This window comes from Macaca thibetana, chromosome 3 (genome assembly GCF_024542745.1).
Source record: "Macaca thibetana thibetana isolate TM-01 chromosome 3, ASM2454274v1, whole genome shotgun sequence".
Classification (NCBI taxonomy): domain Eukaryota; kingdom Metazoa; phylum Chordata; class Mammalia; order Primates; family Cercopithecidae; genus Macaca; species Macaca thibetana.
In genome coordinates this window covers 162,339,589-162,367,552 of record NC_065580.1, presented here as the reverse complement: position 1 = coordinate 162,367,552, position 27,964 = coordinate 162,339,589, and the positions used below count along the sequence as shown (strand labels likewise).

The window sequence follows — 27,964 nt, the reverse complement described above, 5'->3', positions numbered from 1 at the left end:
AGCTGGAGACTGCTCTCCTGCAGCCCCCTACCTGCAGCCTGGGGACAGCCTTCCCTGGCAATGTTACCGGGTACCCCTGGTCCAGCTGGCTTGGACTCCCAAAGTCCTCCCGGTTTATATGCTCCGGGTTCTTTTGGATGGCTCTGGGAAAGGGGAGAACATTATTCGTCAGAGAATTAAGTGGGCAGAGTAAAACCAGCAGGCTGCAAGAAAAAAAGACCTGCTTTTGAGTTCTGCCAATATCTATCGAGCACCCTTGAGGACATTTCGTCACCCTTCTCAGCACGAACTTCTCATTGAAGAGATGAAAGGCACAGCCTCGGAAGAACCTTCTTGCCCCAGGACTTCGAGAGCCCCAGAGTCGGATATCCAGTTACCCCGGGATTCCACAGTGCTTATTATTTTTATAAAGGGTGAAGAAGCTTCATCTATGAAACGGGGAAATAATAGTATATGTCTTAGAAGGTTGTAAGGAGGATTCAAAGAGGTGATGTACTTAAAATATCTGGCACAAGTGGTAAGTGCTAAGTAAATAGGGGACCTATAATTGATTGTATAATTACTAATTATAATTTATCATTCAAGCTTCAGAGTGGGAGGGGTTGCTACTAATGATTTTCCTTGGATGACAGGCATAAACCAGGATGGACAAAGTGGGATGAGACATGTCACCTTATCAATCAATATTGCCATCATGACATTTGGAAAAGTCTTCAATGACTGGCAGATGTTTTGAGAAACATTTTACTCAAGTGATCTGGCATTGTGAGGCTATTTTTGGCAAATCTTCAAGCAGTAACCAGACAGAATCCGTCTTGGGATCACTTTTTTTTCTTTCTGAGACGCAGCTTGCTCTGTCGTCCAGGCTGAAGTGCAGTGGCACAACTTTGGCTCACTGTAACCTCCGCCTCCCGGGTTCAAGCAATTCTCCTGCCTTAGCCTCCCGAGTAGCTAGGATTACAGGCACCCACCACCATGCCTGGCTAATTTTTGTATTTTTTAGTAGAGATGGGCTTTTGCCATGTTGGCCAGGCTGGTCTTGAACTCCTGACCTCAGATGATCTGCCTGCCTCAGCCTCCCAAAGTGCTGGAATTACATGGATAAGCCACAGCACCCAGCCATCTTGGGGTCATTTAAATCATCCCTGACACATGGTTCATCTCAGATCAGTACTGCATATGTTTCCAAGACCCATTGAAGACACAAAGTTTAAGTGACTGAAATGTATCTCCTCTCTAGCCAAATGCTGGACAAAACAGCGTATGGGTGGAAGCCAGAGAAGCTGTATGGAAGAGAACTAGAATCACACTGAAGAAATGCTCTTTTTTGAGCAGATTCCTACTTGGAAAAGTCGGATTTACCTTATGAGGGTGTGGGGAGGAAGAGGCAAGTGGGCTCTGAGTTCCATGAAGGGAGACGTGGTGTCTGTCATTCACCAAGATCTGTCTAGGGCTGTGCCCTCCTTACACTGGGGAAGTGGGCTGCCAGCCTGGGGTCCCGCAGCTGGTTTTGCAACCAGCACAGTGCTCAGAACATAGATGGCACCCAAAAGGTATTTGTTGAATGAATGAATGGAATGATGGAGCCAGGATTCAAATCTGGGTCTGCCTGGCGCCAGTGTCCAGGCACTGCCTTCCACCTGAGCACCAGGGTGCCACCTGCCTGGCACGCCATTGGCACGCATAAACATCCATTACATATATGTGATAGTTAATATTAAGTGTCAACTTGATTGGATTGAAGGATGCAAAGTGTTGTTCCTGAATGTGTCTGTGAGGGTGTTGCCAAAGGAGATTAACATTTGAGTCAGTGGGCTGGGAAAGGCAGACCCACCCTCTATCTGGGTGGGCACCATCTAATCAGCCGCCAGAATAAAAGCGGCAGAAGATTGTGAAAAGAGTAGACTGGCCTAGCCTCCCAGCCTCCATCTTTCTCCTGTGCTGGATGCTTCCTGCTCTCGAACATCAGACTCCAAACTCTTCAGCTTTAGGACTCAGACAGGCTTCCTTGCTCCTCAGCTTGTAGACAGCCTATTGTCGGACTTCACCTTGGGATTGTGTGAGTCAATACTCCTTAATAAATTCCCCTTTAACTCCCCTTTATATATATCGATCTATCCTATTAGTTCTGTCCCTCTAGAGAACCCAAATACAATATAAATACATGACGGAAAGAATGAAGAGTTGTAACTCATGTGAATCTCGGTTTCCCATAGGTAAAAATACTCTCTTCACAGAATTGTCCTAGGATTGAAATGAGATGTGAAAGGTATATGAAAACTTCACTTGCATTAAGGCCACACTTTAAGATGATGAGCAGCAGCTGGGCACAGTGGCTCACGCCTGTAATCTTAGCACTTTGGGAGGCCGAGGCGGGTGGATCACAAGGTCAGGAGTTTGAGACCAACCTGGCCAACATGGTGAAACCTCATCTCTACTAAAAATACAAAAATTAGTTGGGTGTGGTGGCAGGCGCCTGTAATCCCAGCTATTCAGGAGGCTGAGGCAGGAGAATCACTTGAACCTGGGAGGCGGAGATTGCAGTGAGCCAAGATCGTGCCATTGTACTCTAGCCTGGGCAGCACAGCAAGACTCCGCCTCAAAAAAAAAAAAAAAAGATGATGAGCGGCACAGGCTTTAGAGTTAGCTGAAACTGGGTTTGAGTCTAGGGACCAACAGTTCCTTACCTGTGTGACCTCAGACAGGTTACTTGGCCTCAGATTCCTCCTCTGTAGAATGGGGATGATAACAGTACCTATGCCATAGGGTTCTTGTAAAGATAAAATGATATATATTGTGGAGTCCTGATAAGTAAACAACAATGAGAAAAGGGCCCCAGATGGGGGAGAGCAATGAACAGCAATTCTGAGAAATGGCTAATCACAAACAACCCCCAGGCACGGTGACCTTGTTCAGCACATAGCCCCCTCCAGCACAAGCCTATAAAACTTCCTTCCAGCCTCTGCTGCTTGGCAGACAGCCCCTTCTCTGCTGTGCTGCCTGTTGCACCCCTGCAACATATTTTCATACTTTCTCTAATAAATCTGGCTTTCTTTACCTACAACTGTCCTGGTAAATTCCTTTACTGCCTGTGACACTGGCCCCAGCTAGGTGCACCCGTGACATGTATTACATAAACAGGGTACTTAATATACAAAATAAAGCACTGCATATTAATGAAGAGAAACTATTTTATTATCTTTAAAGCACAAAGACTAACAAAAATTAAAGGTGATTATTAAGGACTAAACGCTTGCATCCCCCAAATCCAAATGCGGAAGCCCTAATCCCCAGTGTGGCTTTATTTGGAGATGAGGCCTCTAAGGAAGTAATTAGGCTAAAGGAGGTCGGAAGGGTGGGGCCCTAATATAATAGGATTAGTGTTCTTATAAGAAGAGACACCAGAGAGCTTGCTCCTCTCTCCACACACTGAGGAAAGACCACGTAGGGACATGGGGAGAAGGGGGCCATCTGCACCCCAGAGGAGAGGCCTCACCAGAAACGGACCATGCTGGGACCTTGACCTCAGACTTGCAGCCTCCAGAACTGTGGGAAATGCATTTCTGTTGCTCAAGCCTCCTAGTCTGTGTTTTTTGTTATGGCAGCCTGAGAAGATTAATATAGCGATAAAATAAGACAAGTTATTGTTATGTTGAGGAACTTTATGAATTAAATAACATTTTTGTCTCTGAATTGTGAATTCAGGCTGACCTCAAATATCTCTCTCTTTGGCATTAATTATGATTGCACATGGGAATTTCATATGGCACCTGCTGAAATTAGTAACTAAAGGAAAAGTACTGGACCTTTCCAAGTTATAAAAGGTTTAGTTTCCCGAGTTCTTTGTTCAGAAATACGGTGGGTAACTGCTCTTGATACTTGGAAACTTAGTAACCTAGCTATAGTCCTCTCAATGAAGTGTTCCACGTTAAACTGTAGCGGCTAAAACTGTATTCTTTTATGCAGCTGGAGCTAAAAAGAAAAAAATCAGATTAGGAAAAAAATCCTTTTTCCCCCCCTGCAAATAAGTCTTTTTAATAATGTCAGGGATTTGTTTGCATTTGCTCCCTTTTTTTTTTTTTTTTTTTCTTTTGAGACAGAGTCTTGCTCTGTATCCCAGGCTGGAGTGCAGTGGTGCGATCTCAGCTCACTGCAACCTCTGCCTCCAGGGTTCAAGCGGTTCTCAGCCTCAGCCTCCTGAGTAGCTGAGACTACAGGCACGTACCACGGCGCTGAGCTAATTTTTGTGTTTTCTAGTAGAGATGGGGTTTCACCATGTTGGCCATGCTGGTCTCAAACTCCTGGCCTCCCAAAGTGTTGGAATTATAGGCATGAGTCGCCACGCCCGGCCTTAGAAAGAAATCTTCATATGCATTTCTAAACATGGATTGTTCCACAGAAGTCAAAAAAGTTTACAAAGAAAAAAGTGTACTAACGAATATCTATCTGTGGTAGGCAGCCTATAGCAGGGGTTGCCAACCTCCGGGCCACAGACCAGTGCCAGTCCATGGCCTGTTAGGAAGCAGGCCGCACAGCAGGAGGTGAGTGGCGGGTGAGCCAGCAAAGCTTCATCTGTATTTACAGCCACTGCCCATTGCTCACATTACTGCCTGAGCTCTGGCGGCAGCACAGTCCCATAGGAGCATGAACCCTATTGTGAACTGTGCACGTGAGGGATCTGGGTTGCCCGCTCTTTATGAGAATCTAATGCCTGATGATCTGTCACTGTCTCCCATCACCCCCGGAAGGGACCATCTAATTGCAGGGAAACAAGCTTAGGGCTTCCACTAATTCTACATTATGGTGAGTTGTATAATTATTTTATTATATAATAATAGAACTAAAGTACACAGTAAATGTAATGCATTTGAATTATCCCAAAACTAGCTCCCTGCCCCTGGTCTGTGGAAAAACTGTCTTCCATGAAACTGGTTCCTGGTGCCAAAAATGTTGGGGACCACTGGCCTATAGGATGGCCCCCAGAGATCCCCACGTCCTGGTATTCATGCCCTTTTGCAATTGCCTCTCCCTGAGTGAGATTTGCACTTACCAACACACTTCTCAGGAATAGAGTACAGCGAAAGTGATGGGATATCACTGAGATTAGGCTACAAAAAGATGGTGGAGCCCATTCCATCTGGCTTGCTCTGAGGGACGCCTGCCGCCATGCTGCAAGCCACCTATGGAGAGGGTGCAGCATCCGCCACACGAGTGAGCCTGGCAGTAGATACCACTCCTTCAGTTCAGCCTTCAGATGAAACCACAACTGGTATTTTATTGCAGCCGTGGTAGAGACTCTGAGGCAGGGGCACCAGCCTAAGCCATCCCTGAATTTCTGACCCACAGACACTGTGACATAATTAACATTGATTATTTAAGCCACTAAATGTGGGGTTCATTTGTTACATGGCAGCAGATAACTAATACACAAACCTGTATTGTATATACAGACCCAATCACTCTGACAGGCATTTTATGTGTATCATAAAATGTGAGTACTATCAACAGTCCCATTTACAGGCAGGGAAACCAAGGCATTGATAGGATAAATAGCTTCCCAGAGTCACACTGCATAAGTGGGAAAGGCATGCTTAAGACCCATAGCCTTAACCAGTATGCTTCCCAGCCTCCTCAGGTGGACTTCACTGGGGAATGTGAGCATATTAAACCCAATTAAATCTTCAGAGATGAAAATAAATAAAACAACCCTACCCCAACTAAATCAAATAAAGAATTTCTATGATGATTGAAATTTACACAACATGAAGCCAACCCTTTCCCCAACGTCAAGGTTTGAGTTAAGGTAATTGATATTCTCCTGATGTTACACTTTGAAAATGTTTCTGTTTTTCCCAAGAAGAGCCATTTTTACTTTCTACTGCCATGGTATAGCCTCCAAACGCTCAGAGATCACGGCAGAATGATTGGCTGTGTCTCATCAGCAAGCTCATGCTTTGATGGTGACTAGTATTTACAAAGGAAAAAATTGTCTCTCACAACTGAACTGTATGTGACATGACTGGCACTTTCCAAGCATCCTTGCGATGAGTCCTAATGATTCCGCATAGAAAATGTACACCAGGGTCTATCCATCCCACACACGCTGATGTGTGCACAATCACTGTTACTGTACCAGGAGTGATGCATTCCCAGACCTGCGCAAACAGGCCCCTCGGTGATATGTATGAAAATGAGTGGATCACATTTTTTTAAAAGGAGAGAAACAAAGAGACAAAGAATATAGCCTGAAATATAAACATTGGAACCAACAGCCCCCCTGCTTTAGCTATTCTGCTCTAGCACAAAGCCTATTTTTTGTTCCTTTATGTAATTGTCCTGAGGCTGGAAAAGCCTGAAGTTGCAGGCAGTAACATTTAAAGCTACTGCTATGGAGGAAAAAATGCTGTAAGTAATGAAGATGACAGCAGATTGAGATGAGAGGGGAACCAAGCACTTGTTAGGGGGTGGAGTGGTGAGGAGGATTAAAAGCAGCTCTGGATGTCAAAAACATCTGATTTTAGAGTCAGAAACCCTAAAATTAGAAAAATAGTGGATAACTGAAAATAAACTTCGCACATATGTAACATGTAGCTTTCAAAAATGTACAACATTCTGAACCTTCCCAAATAAATTAAACGCCATACCATATTGGAGATAAGATCATTTAAGGGGAAATTTTATTCATAATTTAAATCTGAGAAACCGCATGCCTCACCCTCACACTAGGGTGAAAAGTGAAAATGGCCTAAAACTGCCTGGATTTTCCAGTGCAATAGAACCCAACTGTTACTCTCCCGCTAGGATGTCACATTCTACAATATGCTACGACAGACTGACTTGGAAAAGGAACAGGCAGAAATGCAGCCAAGTATATACAACCTCAGGAGTGGAAACTGTGTACATCAGCAGGGCCACCTTAGGTCCTCAAACACTTCAATCATCAAATTGCTTTCGAATGATGTCTTGCTACCAGAAAACAAGTTTTGGGAGGCCAAGTGCGTGATCCGCCGTTTGGGTGGAGAGTGAGCAATGAACGCGAAGGGAGGCAACCTAAGTTTGAAACAATCTCCTGGTCTGTGGGTGCCAGTAACCCCGCCTGCAGGCCACAGGGTCAAACAAGACTCAGGAGAAGGAAGCCTGCAGACCAAGGGCCTGGTTCCCAGTTCAGGAAATCCAGGCACAGAAAGGGTAAGTCATCTAGCTGGAAGTGGAGCTTCATCATATTTTCAGGGATCTTTTTAAGATATAAGATGCCTCTGGTCAGGCCAAACCCTGACTTCAGACAACGAATCTCAACCGCAACTATCAGAATTATCTGAGGAGCTTTCCAGGCGATTCCCAGCCCCAGAGATTGGAATGGGATTGGAGTGGCCTGGAAATGGGAATTTTTCAAAACTCCCTAGAGACTGTGACGTGCAGCTAAGGTTGGAAGCACTGCTTAAAGGTCTCCACTCACATAAAGAATGTAAGGATGTCACTTCTACTTCTTTTATGCTGATCTGAATATTTTGTTATTAAAAGAAAGTCATCATAATACCGTATCTGTCACAAATCTTAGGTGAGTTTTTTTTTTTCAAGTAAGTTTACTCAAGAGAAGAGAGTAAATTTTTCTATAATATTCTGACTTAGCCTTCGGACAAAGTTCTATGAATCAAGTATACATTCATATTTTGGACAACTGAAAAAGGGGTATTTGTTTCCATTACTATACGGAACTATATTCCCAGCTTGGAAATGAACAGAATATTATCTGAGAACTCTTAAATTCCTGGTCAGCTTGATGATGACTGAATAAACTCTTATTCCAGTGAACCAACTAACCATTTTCAGCAATTCAAAGCACATGTAATCACTGGTTCAAAGCATTTTGAATTGCTTTGCTTTTCTAAATAGAAAAGAAAAAAAGACTCACGAGAAGAGTACTATAATGGAATATGTTTGTCAAATATTTGTACAAACAGAAAATAATCATATTTTAATAAAAGTTTTCATTCATCTGTAACAGTGTGAATCTCTAATACATTTAATTAACAAACTCCTTATACAGTATTTACAATATTGATACTGAGCCAGCCAACGAAAACAAATCTTACGTATCAGGCCAAGCTAATTATAGTTACAAAACAGCTTCCGACATAAATTTTCAAAAGAACTGTAGTTCAGGTCAATTTTTTTTCTTTCCTTTAAGACTAAGCTTACAGAATCATGTGACTATATGTAAAGAAGTTTGATCCAGTCTTTTTTCCTCATACCATCACTCTCCAGATCCAACAGACTGGCTAAGGAGGGGACGGCCAGACCCCCAGGGACTTTGCCAGCATTGCAGTTAATGATCTGTTTACACAAGGGGAGATACCACCAACCTAAAGTGGACTCACATTTAAATTACATCATCCAAAGGTGACACCCCAGTCTTAATAGTAAGGCTGCCAGATTGAAACCCCAGAAACTACATATTCCCACCTAGAAGGATGGTTTCAGCTAGATGAGAAATGGTCCACTTGCTGGAAGGCTTACCAAGGACCCGCCATGACTTTAGCTCTCGGGTTGCCCACTGCATAAAACTGTTTGCCTTCAGAGACTGGGACTCCCTTAGCCCAGCTGGTTTTTGGGTTTTCACTGATGGCTGTACATCTTACAGGACCCCAGAATTGAACACCAGTGCACAACCCTCCCTCACCCCCATTCTGAAGCTCCAGATTCTCCGAATGGAGAGAAGAGGCTCAGATGGAGGCTCTACCCCTTTCTCCGTCTCCAATACCACCACCCTAGTCCCGCTCCCTTCCTATCTCCCCTGGATGATGGCAACAGCCTCCTACCAGGTCTCCTTGCTCCCTCTCTAGCCCACCTAGTTTCCCTCCTGAAGGCCATTCTCCACCAGGCTGTGCAGTTAGAATCACACCTGAATCCTTACCATGGCCCCAGGGGCATGTTTTCCGGCTGCCTATCCAACCAACCTCAGCCACCTCCCACCTCTCTGTCTCTCATGCAACCCTTCATGTCCTTTAAATACATGGAGTTCACCCTGCACTGGAGCTTCTGCACCTGCTAGTCCCTCTGCCGGGACGCCGGCCACACAAACACCTCCTCAGGGAGCTTCCTCCTGTCAGCCTGGTCCAGGCTGTGCAGAGGCCTCCCTGGGCCACTCCATCTAAAGTGGCTCCCTGCTGACTCCTCTGTGTAAGTCCCCGTTATCCACACTGTCCCCAGAGCCATTATCTACCCTTCTGTGGGCCCTGAGAGGATGACCCAACCTATGGACTCCACTTCTGGGGCTCCCTTGCCTCCTGGCTGCCCTTTGAGTTCTGCCAATGAGATCAGAAGCCTGGGAATTTCTTCCCTGCCTTAGCATCTCAACTCCACACCTTCAAGTCTACGGCTCCTGGCAGGTGGCTCCTCACCTGGGTTTCTGGCCATGTGACTTCCTCCCCCAACTCCAGCATCCAGCTGTTGCTCATGGCTGCAGGCCTGGACATCCCTTGTTGGTTCCTTAAGGCCTGCCCCAATTCACCAGCTCTTCAAAAAAAAAAAACCCATGAACCCCCACAGCATTAGGACCTGACCACTCTGACCAAGTCCCCTCCCCTTGCTCTCTATCCACCTGTTTCCATCTCTTCATTGCATTTATCACTATCCGAAATGACTTGTTCACTTGCCTTTTTTCTATTGTCTATCTCCCCCTCAACTACTGGATCCTAAGCTCCATGAAAGCAGGGAGCTTGAAATGTTCCCCGCTCTATCATCTGGGCCTAAACCAGTGGCTGGAACACAGTAAGCACTCAATCAACAGCAAAGCCTGAATGAAGCTACATCGTCTCTGCTCAAAATATCACCGTGTCAGTAAGACCTTCTCTGATCATCTTATGGAAAATAGCCATTTCCCCTCCTCTCCCAGACCTCCACTCCCTTCTCCTGCCTTCCAAGTCTTACTTTTCCCTATAGCCTCATTACTTTCTGATATATTTGATATTTCTTTATTGCTTGTTTATCTTCCAAAGAAAGGTCGCCCTGGAGGCTGAAATGTTATTTTATTTACTGATGTAGCCTCAGAGCCTAGGACAGTACCTATCCTGCAGCAAAGTCTCAGTAAGTATTTGTTAAAATGAATAGCTAGTGAAGTGGGCAAACTTTCATGTAACGCAATTTCAGGATTGTCTCCAACGCTGGAAAGAATTATCTCCAACACTGCAAGTAAGTGCCGTCTTACGTTACTTGACCTTGTTCTAGCAGAAAGACAGCCTAGAACGCCTGAGGAAAAGCACTGAAATGTTGGCTAGTGCTTAGTTTATACGGAGGGGAAAAGGTTTTAGAGTAAGATCAATCAGTAAGACCCTGAGTTCCTGACAATTGTTGCTCTAGAAAGCATGCCTGGAAGCTTACCTAAGCACACGGCCATTGTAATTCCTTTCAGAAAGTAAGCGAACATATAAGTTATAAATAAATGACACTTACGCACACCATTCTGTGTTTCACAGTGGTGGTGTATTGGCAGCAGCCTTCAACTATAGTTCATTGACAGCATTTGTGGACCCGCAGCCAAGCGCTGAAAGCACTGCTTTTTTTGACAGCTGCTCTCCTAATGGGGCATCTCTCAAAGACCGGTTTCATTCTGCGACGCCCACGCTGTCCAAATTTTGCTCTGCACAATAACTGCAGATTTGAAATAAATTCCTCCTTCCCACCACCATTATTGATTATTCATACCTGCCCCTAACCCTCCAACGTGTATAAATTGTGTGGATTTTGCGGGGGAGAGGCGGGGGAGGGAGTCAACTCCCCATGTTGACATCGGGTGTCCCCGATGGCAGCAAGCCACACCTTCATACAAGGGGGCAAGGTTCTTGACTAAATATCCTAAAGGTCTGAAAGATGGTCCCCTTCCCCCCAACGCCATTCCACCGAAACTGGCTAGCCGCTGGCTAATGAGCAACCACGGATCCTCACCCAAACATTGGCTTTTCTTCCAATAGTGCAGATTGGGAATGCAGGGACATCGTCCTATTTATGAACACTGAGTCACGTCGCCGCTCAACGTCTGTTTCCTCCTCCCTAGGAATGAGGTGACCCCCTCCTCCAGCGCGTAAACGCGGGGCCATGGCGAGAGCGCGGGGGGCGGCGGCGCTGCCCCACCTTGGGGAACGAATTCACCCCGCTGGTCGCACCAGCCTGGGCGCACACCGGGGCCGGGGCGAGCCTGTGGGACCCCGCGGTGAGCTGCGCGCGCCCCGGGGGTGCTCGGGGACCGAGACCCTCGGGGCGCCGCCCCCACGCCCCAGCCCTGAGGGGTCCGCGGCCCGGGGCCCCGGGGGCGTCGCTGCCTCCCCGCCCCGCTAGCGGCCGGGACTGGGCGCTGCGACCCGCGCCGCCTCCTCGGGCAACAAGTGTCCGCCCTCCGCCCCGACGGCCCGCCCGGCGCGGCACTCACCCGGCACAGGCCGTCCACGAACACGCGCGGGTCCAGGTGGCAGGCGATGGTGGCGCTGGGCAGGTCCTGCAGGTCCACCTCCTCCATCTCGCAGTCAATGAAGCTCCAGTCGCCGCCGCCCTCGTCCGCCTCGGCCGGCCCCGAGAGGGGCGCGAAGGGCCGCAGCGTCACCCCGGGCCGCGCTCCCGCCTCGGCCGCCTCCGCCGCCGTCCCGAGCCGGGGCCCGGCCACGCCGTCCTCCATCCCCGCGCCCGCGCGACCCTATGCGCCCCAGCGGGCTGCGCCGGGCTCGCGCGCCGGCGCCTCACGCGTTCCCGTCTGCGCCCGGCCGGCAGCTCTGCGGTTAACCCCCTCGGGATCGCGCGGCGGCAGGCGGCGGGCTGTCACCAGGCTCCCAGCGACACGACCTCCCAGCGCCGGCCCCGCCCGTCACCGTTCCGCGCGGGAGGGGCAGAAACCCGGTGCGGCGCCAGCCCGCCCGCCCAGCCCCTACGGCCGGCCACCGGCGGAGCCAACGGTGGCCCCTTTAAGGCCGGCGCCGGTTGGGCTATTGTACCCCGCCCTTCCAGGAGACGGGGCCAATAAAGAAACGGAATTCTCTTCACGTGACCCTCCTTCTGCCGCCCGAAGCCCGAAGCCTCAGGGCGGCCATGTTGGTTAGGGGCAAAGTCCTCGTTGCCAGTTCCGCTTTTCTGACAGCTGGTGCCCGCTGAAGGGCGCCGGGTAGAGTCCTCGGCTCTTGGGCCCTTGGGGTAATAACTGGGGAGGCAACGTTTCTGTGGTTCCCATGTGGTGACGTTTTGAAGCACAGGGACCCACTTTTGGGAATTTAAGCGAGACCTAGTCTCGCTGTGGCTCTGTGGCCACTGGCAAGTGGTTAGATGCTTACCGTATATTGTCAGATATAGTCGCAATGAAGACCGAACTAGAACGATGATAACAATGCCTTACTTTTCTATTTCAGCGTACTAGTCACTATACCATTGTCCAAAATTTATGTAATTAGAAGTAATTTTTCTGAATTACCACTATATGTTATGTACAATAGGACACAACGAAAGAATTAAGAGATCACCCCTTTCCTTTGGGGAACAGCGGAAAAATAGAGGACCTCAAGTGAGCAGACATGTCTCTTCCTGAAAAATAGAATTCTTTTTTTTTTTTGGACAGTATGATACAGTGAGAACTTGGGTCTGAATTTCAGCTTTGCTTTTAACTACTTGGACAAATAAACTGAATCTCAGTTTCCTCATCTAAATAAATGACATATTACTAAGAATTCGGTAATTGCTTAATAAATGGTAGCTCTGTTTATGCACTAGGTTCTTTGGAGGTTGTGAAATTAGAGTTGTATTTTTTCTTAGAGTAGGCTTACTCTCTAGTTAGGAAGTGTTAGTAATTATAACAAAAAGTATATCCAACCAACAGCTGAGATTTATTCAGAACTTGCCATGTGCATGGTTCTATGATTACTATTATCACAGTCTTAGGGCAGTCTGTGTCCTCAAGGAGCGAAACCCAAGAGGAATAGTAATACCCATGCAGAAATAACTCACAAAATAGAATGTGATGTAAGGATGTGAAAGGAAAATCTTGGGCCCCCAAAATCAGTAAGGAAAACTAAAGCTGGAAGCTGGGTAGGGCCAACCTGCCTCCCATTCCATTCAAATTCACCCCTCTGCTCACTGAGACAGATGCATATCACCGAGACAGATTTGCCTCCTTTGGAAAGGCTAATCAGAAACTCAAAGAATGTAACCGTTTGTGTATCACCTATCTGTACCCTGAGCGCTCCCTCCCGCCTCCTGCCTTTGCAGTAGTTTTCCTGCCTTCGTTTGAAGTTGTCCTGCCTCTCCAGACCAAACCAATGTACTTCTTACATATATTGATTGATGTCTCATGTCTCCCTAACATGTATAAAACCAGGCTGTCCCTTGATCACCTTGGGTACATGTCCTCAGGACTTCCTGAGGCCTGTCATGGGTGTGCCCTCAACCTTGGCAAATAAACTTTCTAAATTAATTGAGACCCGTCTCAAATTTTCAGGGTTCACAATATATTGCTGATGGGCATGTAAAAAGGCACAGCCACTTTGGAAAACAATTTGGCAATTCCTCAGAAAGTTCTATGTAGAATGACCATATGACCCAGCAATTCTTCTCCTAGGTATACACTTAAAAGAAATGAAAACAGTCGGGCGCCGTGGCTCACGCCTGTGATCCCAGCACTTTGGGTGGCTGAGGCGGGCGGATCACCTGAGGTTGGGGGTTCCAGACCAGCCTGACCAATAAGGAGAAACCCCATCTCTACTAAAAATACAAAATTAGCTGGGCGTGGTGACACATGCCTGTATGGGGTGGCTGAGGCAGGAGAATGTTTTGAATCCTGGAGGCGGAGGTTGCAGTGAGCTGAGATAGCACCACTGCACTCCAGCTTGGGCAACAAAAGCAAAAACTCTGAAAGGGAAGGGAAGGGAAGGGAAGGGAAGGGAAGGGAAGGGAAGGGAGGGGAAGGGAGGGGAATGGAGGGGAGGGGAGGGGAGGGGAGGGGAGGGGAAGGAACTCCAGCTTGGGCAACAAAAGCAAAAACTCCAAAAGAAAGGGAAGGGAAGGGAAGGGAAGGGGAGGGGGGAAGGGGAGGGAAGGGAAGGGGAGGGAAGGGGAGGGAAGGGGAGGGGAGGGGAGGAGAGGGAAAGGAGAAGGAAGAAATATGCCCACACAGTAATCTGTACACAAAAGTTCACAGCATCATTATTCAAAATAGCCAAAAAGTGGAAACAGTCCAAATGTTCACCAACTGAAGAATGGACAAACCAGGAGTATATCCATACAATGGAATATTTTCCAGCCCTAAAAAGGAATGAAATGCTGATAACATGCCACAACATGGAGGAATCTTGAAAACAACATTATGCTAAGTGGAAGAAGGCAGTCACAAAAGGCCACATGTTATTCCATCTATAAAAATGTTCAGAATAGGCAAATCCACAGAGACAGAAGGTAGTTCAGTGGGTGCCAGGGTTTGTGAAAGGGGATAATGGGAAAGGACTGGTAAAGGGTACGAGGTTTCTTTTGGGGATGAGGAAAATGTTCCAAAATCAATTGTGGTGATACTTGCACAGCTTTTTGAATATACTGAAAAATCACTGAATTGTACCTTAAAGGGTGAATTTCAAGGCATGCAAATTGTATTTCAGTAAGGCTGGTATTTTAAAAGACCACAAGACATTGGATAAAATGCAGCAGAGTGGATGACACTGCAAAGCCGAAAACTCTCGGTAAACTCGGCCAGGCATTGTGAAAAGGGTAACAAAAGGATGAGGCACTGGTTTTGGAAAAACAACACCCAGTCATCCTGTTGCTGGGTGGGTCCGTGTTTTCATCCTTAGGACGGTATGCTCTTTCATTGCTGGCTTACCATAAGCTGCTTACAGCATGCAAAGTGGGCCTGTTGGACAAAGTGTTCAAGGGGAAGGAAAGCACCAACAAAACAGAAAGCCAACATGCAAGCAGAGCAAACCCTCGCAGCTGGCTCTCTGATGTGTTAAGACAGGAGTGAACAGGAACAACCTCAGGCGAGTGGTGAGGACAAAGTTACCTGTAACTGACTCCAGAATGCAGCTGGTCATCGCTCAGATACAGACCACACCAAACGTTTTCCTCCCCATCTGTGGATCCCCACCTCTCTCCTCTCCTTCCCCATCTGCACTCCCCCAGGAAGCTAAGTGAAGAGGGTGACTTTTCTTAGTTCTCCGACCAGATTAATTACTTGTCTATATAACTCCGAGAATAATAATACTAATCTCTTCTGTGTAGCTCTTAAATCATTAATGGGTATACATGTAAACTAGCCCACATCATCTTAACAAACTGGTGTTATTACTGCAGATTCTTAGAACTGAGGCTCAAAGAGATCAATGACCTTCGCACAAGAAAATAAGCAGAGAGCCCGGTGCGGTGGCTCACGCCTGTAATCCCAGAATTTTGGGAGGCCAAGGCAGGTGGATCACCTGAGGTCAGGAGTTTGAGACCAGCCTGGCCAACATGGCGAAACCCTGTCTCTAGTAAAAATATAAAAATTAGCTGGGCATGGTGGTGCATGCCTGTAATCCCAGCTACTTGGGAGGCTGAGACAGGAGAATCACTTGAACCTGGGAGGTGGAAGTTGCAGTGAGCCGAGATAGGGCCAGTGCACTCCAGCCTGGGCAACAGAGCGAGACTTCATCTCAAAAATAAATAAATAAAATAAAAATAAATAAAATAAATAAAATAAACAATAGCCTCTCCCAAGGAAGAGAAAAAAGCAAATCTATGAGCTATCAACAGCACAGGCAGAAACGAAATAAAACATGCTCTTTCAACACCATTGCAGACATCTCCAAGGGTGAAATCAACTATACCTAGGGGTAAGCTCTTAAGAGGCTGTGCTGCCATAAAACGTGTACAAATTCCTCACTAGTTCTTTGGAAATTGTTAGCTGGGCCTCTTTTACCAGCTGTGGCAACAGGACCTAAGATCCATCTCTGCTTCCCCCTTTGGCTTCTAAGTAGAGAGCCTTCTTTTTTCATTGGCTCAAAGGAGCTGATTTGATCCAGCTCTTCAGAAGGGGAAGGAACCAAAATAAGTAAAAAAATAATCTCCGTGATTCTTTTTTTTTTTTTTCAAATAGGCAAGGGACACACATTTTAATTAATATATGCTACCACCTCCCAATCATTTCCTCTCCTTACATTTCCTTCATGTCAGCCATTGCAATTACCCAATATAAAAGGAGAAGAGGCGCTTAGAAAACCGTGTTTGGTTATTTTTGTTCTTAGCACCTGTCTCTTACATCAATTGCAGCCCAGTTATGCAAACGTGCCGATGCATGGATAAATGTGCCCATTCATTTGCCAGGTGGGAAAGTTTTACTCCAGATACTTTTAGTTGCATCCTGTTTTATTCTGGAAATTAAAGGACGCTGTGTTCAGTAGTCACTTGCCAAGTGTTTATTAAATGAACCAAAGGCATTTCTGCACATTCTGAGAAATTATAGACATTTAAAAAATTCATTTAAGGTGGAAGGCAAATTGCTGACTTTCTGAGTGTTTGCTTTCACAACGAAAGAACAGTACCAAAGACTGCTTCAATGAATAAACCCCTTAAATAATTCATCTGGAAGGCTCTATTTTGTTACCACCTATAAAATGAATACAAATGTTATGCTATTTTATGATTATTGTTTTGTTTTATTTTAGCAATAGGAACATTTTTTCCCTACTCAAAGTTCATTTTTAAAACCCACTCTTAAAATTTTCTGTTATTTTTGATGGTCTTATGATGCTTTTTTAATTTAGAAAGACAGTTATAAATTTGATTTGAGGGAAAATAGTAGAATTTGGTGACTTTGTCTTTCTAAGTGTGGAAAGGAACTTCACTGACTTTGACATTTCTCTAAGTTCTCTTTGAAGCGTGCTGACACTCTTGTGACTTTTATGCTGAGTTAGGAGTCTTCTGGTTGCCGGCAACCACAACCTCTGAAGCCAGCTTAAACAGGAGATCGTTTAAATTAAGGATGTAAGGCAACTCTGGAAGCCTAAGGTGAGAATACCGCCTTGGGAAGGGTCTAGAAGATGGACCTTGATGCTGCTCAGAAGCTGGGCTGTCTTCCTGGGCCCTGTTGAGGCTGTCAGAGGTGGGGGATGAACACATAAGCAAATGGGCCTCCACTTCTGAAAGTCAGCAGCCCCAGCATCTCCAGGGAGCGCTCATTGTTCAAAAGGTCTTCCTTTGTTTCAAGCTAAAAGCACGGCTCCTGCAGGAGTATTGCACACTGTCCAGAAGCCAGAGAGACCTGGCCTTCATTGCAGCTCTGTCCTTTATTATCTCTCTGGCCTTGGGAAAACCACTTGACCTCTCTGAAGTCCTGTGTGTAAAAAGGTGATATAAATAGCTTCCTTTCAGAGGTGTTGCAGAGGCCAGACACATGCCCAGCTAATGCCTGCCACAGAGGACGGACTAGAAAGGAAGGACCTCAAATTCTCTTGGTCCCAGCTTTTCATTTGAAGATCTCCTTCTCTTCTATGTCACAGTCTCTTAACACAAAATAATAGGTAAAAGGTCTTCTTCCCCTCTGGCCAGTTTCTCAGGAGTGAATACCAGGGTGGAATCTGGATCCAGGACCAGTGAGCTATTTTGCTTGTTATGAGTTCTTTGGATTTCAAGACAGATGGTACACTAACAATTCATCCCACCTCATCCCTGCCCTATTGACAGGTTTCCCTGGCTTCCCTTGGGAGCCACCTGTGTATGCTGGGCCAGCCTGTCCTGAGATCCACCTGATGTCACTGACATAATTCCAACAGGACAGATTTCCTTTAAGGCAGGGATGTCCAATCTTTTGGCTAACCTGGGCTACACTGGAAGAACTGTCTTGGGTCACATATAAAATACACTAACACTAATGATAGACGGTGAACTAAAAAAAAAATTGCAAAAATAATCTCATTATGTTTTAAGAAAGTTTACTAATTTTTGTTGGGCCACACTCAAAGTTGCCCTGGGCTGCATGCAGCCTGAAGTCTGTGGGGTGGATAAACTTGCTTTAAGGAGTTGGGGTAGGGCATCCTTGGTGCTTCTCCCAATGTCCTCCCTCAGGGTTGGGTTTTAATTGGTGTGATGTGTTCCTTCCTTGATTCTACCCTATACTGTAGAAGCCATATCTTATTTGCCAGTGGCATCGAATAGTGCCTGGTGTGTTGAATAATGATGACTTCTTGCTTGTATACTCACCCGGAGGAAGGCTAAAGTGACAACACTAAGCAAGCCTTGTCTAGGCCTGACTCAGCCTGACTTTGGGTCAGGGGACTCCTACTCTCATTGGGATGCTGTTATGGTTTGGTTGTGTCCCCACCCAAATCTCGTCTTGAATTGTAGCTCCCATAATTCCCACGTGTTGTGGGAGGGACCCAGTGGGAGATAATTGAATCATGGGGTTGGTTTCCCCTGTATTATTCTCGTGGTAGTGAATAAGTCTCATGAGATCTGATGGTTTGATAAAGAGAAGCCCCTTTTGCTTGGTTCTCATTCTCCCTTTGTCTGCTGCCATGTAAGATGTGCCTTTGCTCTTCCTTTATCTTCTGTCATGATTGTGATGCCTCCCCAGCCATGTAGAACTGTGAGTTCATTAAACCTCTTTCCTTTGTAAATTACCCAGTCTTGGGTATGTCTTTATCAGCAGTGTGAAAGCAGACTAATACAGATGCTATGTGCAGAGCGTTATCTAGATGCTAGAGCTATGACAGTCCACAGAACAGACAAGGTCCCTGACTTCTTGAAGTGTACTTCCTAGTGGTAGTGGAGGGAAGGAGAGAGATGGACAATAAATAAAATAAGTAAATACAACACGTGAATGTTGATGATACGCATGGTGAAGTACAAAGGAACAAAAAATAAAGCAAGGAAGAGGAATTGGAAATAGGGAGGAGAGAAGATTTCAGCTCTGGCAACCAGGGAAGACTGAAGAAGGGGAAGAGTGCCATGGCTACTTCTGGAAAAGAGCACTTCAGGCAGAGGAACAAGTGGAAAGTCCCTGGGGCAGCAGCTGCTCATCTTGTTGAAGCAACAGTGCAAAGGCTGTGATGGGTTTCTTCTGGGGCTGAGTGAGTGATCAAGGGGGTGAGTAGTGTAAAGAAAAGTAATAGGGTCAGGTCATATAGAACTTTGTAGGGCACAGAAAGGAGTTTGGGTTTCATCCTTATTGAGACAGGGAGCTGGTGGAGGCTTGAGCAGAAAGTAGCTAACCTGATCTTTCTTATGACTACTGGGAGGACTCATTCGGGAGCTGTGTGCACAGAAACTGTATAGGGACAAGTGTGGAAACCGGGGACCTCTCAGGAGGCTGTTGCCATCATCCCGGTGGGAAGAGGTGGGAACTTAGGTCTGGATGGAAGACCCGAAGTGGTAAGAAAATGGTAAGATACTTTCTATGTTTTGAAGGCTCAGACAACAGGATTTCCTCAGGTTATTAGTTTCCCATGGATGTGATAATAAATTACCACAAGCTTAGTAGCTAAAACAATACAAATGTATGGTTCTGGGAGGCAAAAGTCTAAAATAGGGAAAAGGGGTCCGCAGAGCTATGTTGCTTCTGTGGGCTCTGAGGAGAATCGTTTTTGGTTTTTTTTTTCCCCCTGAGACAGAGTCTCGCTCTGTTGCCCAGTCTGGAGTGCAATGGCATGATCTCTGCTCACTACAACCTCCGCCTCCCAGATTCAAGCAATTCTCCTGCTTCAGCCTCCCAAGTAGCTGGAATTACAGGCATGCACCACCATGCCCGGCTAATATTTTCTTTGTATTTTTAACAGAGATGGGGTTTCGCCACGTTGGCCACGCTGGTCTCGAACTCGTGACCTCAGGTGATCCGCCCGCCTCGGCCTCCCAAAGTGCTGGGATTACAGGCGTGAGCCACCGTGCCCAGCCTATCTGTCCTATTTAGAGAAAAGGAGGCATCAAGACTGACTCCATGGCTACAGGAAGGAGCTGCCTCTAACCTGGATAAGGTAGACCGTGAGAGGGACAGGTTGGGGAACAGTTATCCTTAGCTCACTTTGGAGCAATTCAGGATTGAGAAACCCATTAGAGGTGACAGTGGGAGCACAGGGCTCTAGATGGCATCTGAAGCCACTGAGCCACTGAGATCCCCTAGGGAGTGAGTGTAGCTGTTGACAAGAGAGTCTGGGGTCTGGACCAGGGGCACGGTGACACTCAAACATCAGCCAGCTGTGGTACCTGGGCAGGGGGGTCAAAGAGGCTCAAGAGTCGCCAGGCAGGTGGGGTATTCTGGAAGCCAAGGCCAGAAAGGGCTTCCCGGAGGAGGGCACCAGCACTGCTGAGAGTCAGCTTGAGAAGAGTCCTCTGTGATGAGCACTGCTGAGAGGTCAGCTTGGAGGGGACAGGGAACTGAGTTTGGATTTCCAAGTTTGGCAGTCCTTTTTGAACTTGGCAGGAGAAATTTTGGAGAATTACTGAGAAATAAAAGCCTAATTGGGAGCAGAAAAATGGAAGATAATGAGTGTAAGCAACTGTCTCAAGAAGTTGTGCTGTGAGGGCAACTGAGACAGTACATGGAAGAGGAAGTGGGAGTGAAGGGAGGGTTTTGTTTGGTTAAAGATGGGAGAAGGCACCCCAGGTCTGTCTGCAGGTGTGGATAATCCAGAAGAGAGGAAAGCTTGATGACCGGGGCAGGGAGGGGGAGGGGATTTCTGCAGCCATCTCTGTGTGGAAGAGAGGGCACCTGGTACATGAACGGAGAGGCGGGCCCAAGGTGGCAAAGCAAATCCGTCCATCGACACTGAAAGAAAGCAGCATGCAGCACGAACACCCTGGGCATCAGTGCGTGGGGCAATGCAATATTGGGGCAGGGCTGGTCAAAGCCACCTGTGGTCACTGCCATCTTCTCAGTGAAAGAGGAGGCTGAGTGTGGGGATGACGAAGGTGGCATTGAGTGTTGAAGGCAAGAGAAGAAAATGTGAAGTGATCTTCTAGGAAAGTGGGAGAACAAATGGACTAGGAAAATATAGGAGGATTATATATGCACACCAATGCCGTATGAGGATCTGAGTATCTATCAGTATCAATGTCATATGAGTACCAAATATGTATACAACATACAAATATATGTACATATATTAATGTTTACATACATTTGCAATATATATGTTAGTAGATATAAGCAAATATTTTTATATGTCTTACATATAATATGACACATGCTGCAACACAATTATAATCTATGGTATCTAATATATACTCGATGGTATATGAATATATGGTCATACATCATACATGAATATAGCAATATAGGCAGATAATATATGTTACAATGTATTATTGAATTGTGTATATTTTATGATGTACAATAAAAACACAAGTATTTATGACTTATCTGTCTCCTCTACTCTATCCAAAATATATATAATGCACGTTATAAAACATAAAGAGAAATAGGAATTTTTAAAGTATAAGAAAAGAGAAATAAACACAAATATAAATGTGTCTTGAGCGCTCATCCTTATTTTCTCTAGAGTGGAATCTTAATGAAGGCAAGTTCTTTATTTTCACGACCACTCTGCCCCGCCTAGAATGTCCTGGGCCTAGAGGGGGCCTTCAATAAATATTTATTAAATGAATTAATGAAAAATGTATTTTATACTTGAACTTATCCAAAAGGCTGAGAAATGATGAAAGATATATCTTATTTATTGATAATCAAAAATATTTTGTTTTCTTAAAAATCTCCTGTTATTCTGAACGTCTTATTAACAGTGTCTTGGTGAGCGTAATGTTATTAAACATGCCTCACCCTTTTGAGAAATCATGGCAAACCATGTGCGGCATGGAGTGGTGTGCTTACTAAATCACAATATCCATTTTTCAATCCCACCCACCAAATCTAGAAGGGATTATTATTATCACCACTGAGTAAATTTCCATGCTCCTTGATATCAATGAGTTGTTTTTTCACATTAATTGGAAGTTGTTCGTTTTTATGTTTCACAAATGGGTTTTAAAACTCACGGAACCCCTTGGAAGATTTTGGACAGCTGATAAAATTGGGTTTCCTAGTCTAAAGTGCAAGATATGAGAGCTTTTATAGATGTCACACACTATTTTTTGGCAATAAAATCACTTAATGACAGAAACCTTTCCAAACTTCTGTTTTCAGGATGTTCTTACTGTAGCACAAGTTTCCGGCAGACAGTGGTTACTTTCTCACTCATTGTTAACTGGCACCTTGAGCTTGAAGAGCCAGGTCAAGCTGGTTTGTTTATTTATTTATGTTAAATCACCACCGTGGCTCGAACCTTGTAACCTGACTGGCAGGTGCTCATGGGCAGAGGGGAGATGTACCAGCTCTGTTCCTTTCTTGCCATTCATCTCTGCTTGTGTCCTTACAAATAGCTTCAAACCTTAAGTTCTAGGGTACATGTGCACAATGTATAACAAAAAAAATAAAAATAATAAAAAATAAATTAAAACCCTGAAAAAAAAAAAAAGAAATAGCTTCATACCTTTTTTTTTTTTTTTTTTTTTTTTTTTTGAGACGGAGTCTTGCTCTGTCGCCCAGGCTGGAATGCAGTGGCCGGATCTCAGCTCACTGCAAGCTCCGCCGCCCAGGTTTACACCATTCTCCTGCCTCAGCCTCCCGAGTAGCTGGGACTACAGGCGCCCGCCACCTCGCTCAGCTAGTTTTTTTGTATTTTTTAGTAGAGACGGGGTTTCACCATGTTAGCCAGGATGGTCTCGATCTCCTGACCTCGTGATCCGCCCATCTCGGCCTCCCAAAGTGCTGGGATTACAGCTTCTTACCATTTCTTAGCAGGCATTCTTGCCAGACACTTGTCTGTTTGTGTGAGGATTGGTTCAGTTAATGACTAGATAATATAAACCACACATTCTCTTAATGAAAATTTGGGATCTGCAATAACAGCACAATTCTGGAAACAGAGGTGTGTGGAGCCATGTCAGCCCGTGCCACCTGGCACCCCAGGCGCCCATCAGGGGACCTAGTGCGCTCCTCTGACACCTGCCTGTCTGGCTTCTGCAGCAAGAGCAAGCACCAGGGTCAACCCACATAATAAAGCAGCCGAGGAATAATTTGCTTTTTTTAAAAAAAGAAAAACCTAATATAAACAGAAGCCGTAATATTTTTCACTCATCCCAGTGAGTGGAGGTCATCACCTTCCACCATGGAGACCTTGCCCTATAGGGTGGATGAGCAGGGAATGGTGGACAAAACTCCACAAAGATAACTGCTCCCTCCCAGACTGTCTCGCTGTAACCCCTGGACTGCGATTTCAGGCTGAAGAGCTTTACCTAGGTCAGAAACACAGGCTAATTTCCCAAGAACACATCAAATGCAACAGGTCAAAATGAAAGCCATCTTTCCCATCCAGTCTGCTCGCTCTGCTCTGTTCTGATTCGTACCCACAAGCTGCTCAGTAACCAGGGAAGAAACCCAGGAGCCCTGAAAACTGCTCCCTTTGTCTTATCCCCGACTCCCCCACCAACTGATCTGTTCACCCACTCCACGCAGCCAGTCACCAAGTCCTGCCACTTTCCCTGCTGAATCACTGTGCCACGTCAGCTGCGTTTATCACCTCTCCTAGAGTCCCACTCCTGGTCTCTCAGCTCAGGACCATTTCTTTCTCTGCATCATTTCTTACGTGGATCACCTAAGCTGCTTTGAGACTGAATCCTTGCTTGAGGGCAGAGCTCATGACTTGGGAGCCTTCTTCATCCTATGGTTGAGTTGATTACGAAGGAATTTTTGCCAGGACTAGGTATCCAAACAAAGATCATTCCATTCTCTAACAGATGAAGCCTGTGGTCCCCTGTAAGATGCAGTCCACCATACGATGCCCTCTTAATTACTTGTATGACATGCAGCAATCATACTTTATTAGAACACTTGTCTTTCTTCTCCACTAAACTGTGAGCCTCCTGAGGACAGGAACTGCAGTAGTTTTCTTGTATACAGCATGATGCCAGGCACACAGTAGACATTTGATACTTGTGGTACCAAATGTGTGTGTCATTTGAGAACAGGCACCTTCTTATAATTTTTTTTTTGAAAGAGATAGGGCCTGTCTCTGTTGCCCAGGCTGGAGTGCAGTGGTGCAGTCATGGCTCACTGCAGCCTTGAACTTCTGAGCTCTAGCAATCCTTTTGCCTCAGCCTCCCAAAATGCTGGGATTACAGGTGTGAGCCACCATGCCCAGCCACCTTCTTATAATATGTGCATCCCCAACCTCAAGCACTTGACAACTGACTGCTGAAGAAGTGAATGAATGAATGAAGGAGTGAATGGATGAATGAAGGAGTGAATGGATGAATGAAGGAATAAATGGATGATCGACAACACCCCTCAAATAAATAGAAAAGCAGGTTTTATAAGGTTGTTCTCAGTTTCCACCAGTGCCAGCTAGGGAAACATTAACCCAAGTCCCGTTTGTTACATGAAAGCAGTTCTGAGGGAGCCGACAGTGCCGTCCTCCATCTGGCTTAATTCAGGAATAAATTTACTCTACATTAAGGGCTGGACTGTATGCATTTCAGACAACTTTCTGTGAGTATGGAGGTTGCCATTGAGATGTCCACCCATCCTCCACCTTAGGTGGCACTAAAGAGGCCCTAAAAGTTGGTATTTTGCTTTACATTCTAATCACTTTCCTCAGATTCACATTGATTTTTCCAATGCTTGTATAGCTTTTTGTGGAGCAAGCTTTTTTTTTTTTTTTTTTTTTCTGAGACAGAGTCTCATTCTCTCACCCAGGCTGGAGTGCAGTGGTGCAGTCTTGGCTCACTGCAACCTCCACCTCCTGGTTTCAAGCAATTCTCATGCTTCAGCCTCTCTAGTATCTGGGACTACATACAGGTTTGTGCCACCATGCTTGGCTAATTTTTGGATTTTCTTTTCTTTTCTTTTCTTTCTTTCTTTCTTTTCTTTTTTCTTTTTTTTTCTTTTGAGACAGAGTCTCGCTCTGTCGCCAGTCTGGAGTGCTGTGGCACGATCTCGGCTCACTGCAGCCTCTGACTCCCTGGTTCAAGCGATTCTCCTGCCTCAGCCTCCCAAGTAGCTAGGATTACAGGCACCCACCACCATGCCCAGCTAATTTTTGTATTTTTAGTAGAGATGGGATTTCACCATGTTGGCCAAGATGGTCTTGATCTCCCAACCTCGTGATCTGCCCACCACGGCCTCCCCAAAGTGCTGGGATTACAGGCATGAGCCACCGCACCCGGCCATTTTTGGATTTTTTTACTAGACACAGGGTTTTGCCATGTTGCCCAGGCTGGTCTTAAACTCCTGTCCTCAAGTGATCTGTCTGCCTCGGCCTCCCAATGTGCTAGGATTATAGGCTTGCAGGATTACCTGGCCTGCAAGTGTATTTTTGAAACCACCTTATTGAGGTACAACTGACATACACCAAACATATTAAAACTGTACAATGTGATAAGTTTTGAGAGAGTGAGCATATCCTTCCTCCTGCAAGTATCTTCCTGCTTCTTTGTAATTCCTCCCACCCCACCTCCACTCCTGCTCTACCCCAATCTATTTCCTGTCACTATTGATATGTTGAGCAAGTATATATTTAATCTTTAAGAGCTTCCTTGCTTTCTGTTCCCTTTTCATAAATTTCCTGTTTTTTAAATTATTGCTTTATTATCTTATATCTCTCTGGAGTTTTAATTTGATTAAAATATTTTTTGGTCCACGGAGTCATTCTCTGCAGCCTCCAAAACAGTTTTACTTGTTTATTTGCTTGTCTTTCTTATTTAGCTTGCATTTTCCTTGCATGTCTGGTGAGCCTTTACTTATCTAAGGATGCTAGGTAGCTAACGGGCATTTCCTTTGCTATTGAATAAGATTGTTTCCCCAAGGTGAGTGGCAGCTCTAAGCAAGGAAGGATGGAGTAAAGTGCCTGTCTGGCTGTAGTCAGGGAGAGAGTGAGTCAGCTGTCAGCCTGTGGACCCCCAGAATGCTAATGAAGACATATCTGAGACAGGGTAATTTATAAAGGAAAGAGGTTTAATGGATTCACAGTTCCACATGGCTGGGGAGGCCTCACCATCACAGTGGAAAGCAAAGGAGGAGCAAAGTCATGTCTTACACGGTGGCTGGCAAGAGGGCTTCACTTGGGATGCAGCATTGACAAGGAATGTCTTAGCTTCTGCCAGATGTTTGTTCCATTCATTGCAAGAGCCGTCTGGGATTTTGCTTGCTTCTGTGTGCTATATATACACATGTATGTGTGCATATGTGTGTGTATATGTATGTGTTTATATGTGTATTATGTGCACATGTGCATGTGTGCATATCTGTAGCATGCATGCTTGTGTAAGTGTAGTATGTGTATCTAGGTATATACTTGTATGTGTGCATGCATGTAATGTGTGTTTATGTGTATAGCATGGGTATATGTATGTCAGTAAATGTGTGTCTCTCTGTACATAAATGTGTGTATGCATACATAAATATATGTATGCAAATTTGAATGTGTATATAAGCATATATGTATGAGAACATGTATATGCATGTGTATATGTGCATGTGTATGCACACATGTGTGCATTTGTGTTCACACATGTGCATCAACTGGTACACCTGTATAGGTTGTTTCTCTACAGAAGCTTCAAGTACTCCCCATTTCAACCCTAATCCTCTGCTTATCTTGACCCTGAGGAGTCTCCTGGATTTTCTCAGCTACATTCCATCTGTGAGGAGACACTCACCCTCCCTTCAAAGCTGTATTAGTTGCTTGGATTTCTTATTTTTGGTAAGTTGTATTGAGGGGCAGGTTGAATCTTCATGCAGGCTATGCCCTGAGGGCCTGCTGTCTATCAACCACAAATACTCCTGGAGCCTCATTTGGGTGTTTCCAAGTCACGTGTGAGACCAAAGCCCCATTCTCCCTGTATTAGTCTGTTCTTACTCTGCTAATAAAGACATATCTGAGACTGGGTAATTTATAAAGGAAAGAGGTTTAATGGACTCACAGTTCTATATGACTGGGAAGGCCTCACAATCGTGGTGGAAGGCAAAGGAGGAGCAGAGTCATGTCTTACGTGGTAGCAGGCAAGAGAAAGCGTGTGCAGGGGAACTCCCCTTTATAAAACCGTCAGATCTCGTGAGAATTATTCATTATTACAAGAACAGTATGAGGGAAACCGCTCCCATGATTCAACTATCTCCCACTGGGTTCCTCCTATGACACATGGGGGTTATTACAATTCACGATGAGATCTGGGTGGGGACCCAGAGCCAAACCATATCACCTCCTCCTACAATGTGGAAGCACCATTGCCATTTTATTTTATAAACGTAAATGTTTTTCTTTCTACTACCACCATGCACCTGTTTTTTGTTAGCTGTGGCCAGAAGACAGTTGGAGTTGTAGGTTATATTTTCGCTCTAAATGTAGACTCTTTATACAGCAAGTTGGAGGCAGATCCATTTCCTTGCTGATACGTGGCCTCCCTTATTACAATGGAAGGGCCCTTTGCAGGATTCCTGTGCCGCCTCACTTTTATGTCAGGAACAATCAAGTTTCCTTAGAAGACAGCTACAGCCCCAATGTTGCCGATGATGTTGTGATGAAAATGTTCACAGTATTCTTTTCCTTTTGCAAACCTCCTTGATAAAACTTCCCCAGTAAACATAGTCTTACCATATGATCCAGCAATTGCATCCCTTGGTATTTACCCAAATGAGTTGAAACTTATGTCTGCACAAAAAATGTTTGTAGCAGTTTTGTTCATAATTACCAAAATGTAGAAGCAACCAAGACGTTCTTCAACAGGTGAATGGATAAACAAACGGTGTTGTACCATACCATGAAATATTTTTTAATGATAAAAAGAAATGAGCTATCCAGCTATGAAAAGGCAAGAAGGAATCTTAAATATATACTGCTAAGTGAAATAAGCCAAGATGAAAAGGCTACACAGTATAATGTCCACTACATGACATGATGGAAAAGACAAAATAATGGAGACA

General features: G+C 45.4%; 2 protein-coding genes across 11 annotated transcripts in view; both read right to left on the bottom strand.

The window, feature by feature from the left end:
* RCAN1 (regulator of calcineurin 1) overlaps positions 1 to 11,799 on the bottom strand; it is a 98,477-nt gene extending 86,678 nt beyond the window's left edge. Inside the window, exon 1 of one of the 2 annotated variants that reach the window (XM_050784660.1) lies at positions 11,426 to 11,799. In XM_050784660.1, the coding sequence (XP_050640617.1) occupies positions 11,426 to 11,668 (243 nt within the window). In that variant the 5' untranslated portion in view covers positions 11,669 to 11,799. The remainder of the gene's footprint in view (positions 1 to 11,425) is intronic. The other variant, XM_050784659.1, reaches the window with a different exon arrangement.
* ATP5PO (ATP synthase peripheral stalk subunit OSCP) overlaps positions 1 to 27,964 on the bottom strand; it is a 1,173,690-nt gene that overhangs the window by 688,980 nt on the left and 456,746 nt on the right. The window contains exon 1 of one of the 9 annotated variants that reach the window (XM_050784684.1): positions 27,615 to 27,618. The exons of the other annotated variants lie outside the window; for them this stretch is intronic. The gene's annotated coding sequence lies outside the window, so the exon portion shown is untranslated. Of the gene's footprint in view, positions 1 to 27,614; positions 27,619 to 27,964 lie in introns of those variants that run through there. 9 annotated transcript variants of the gene reach the window in all.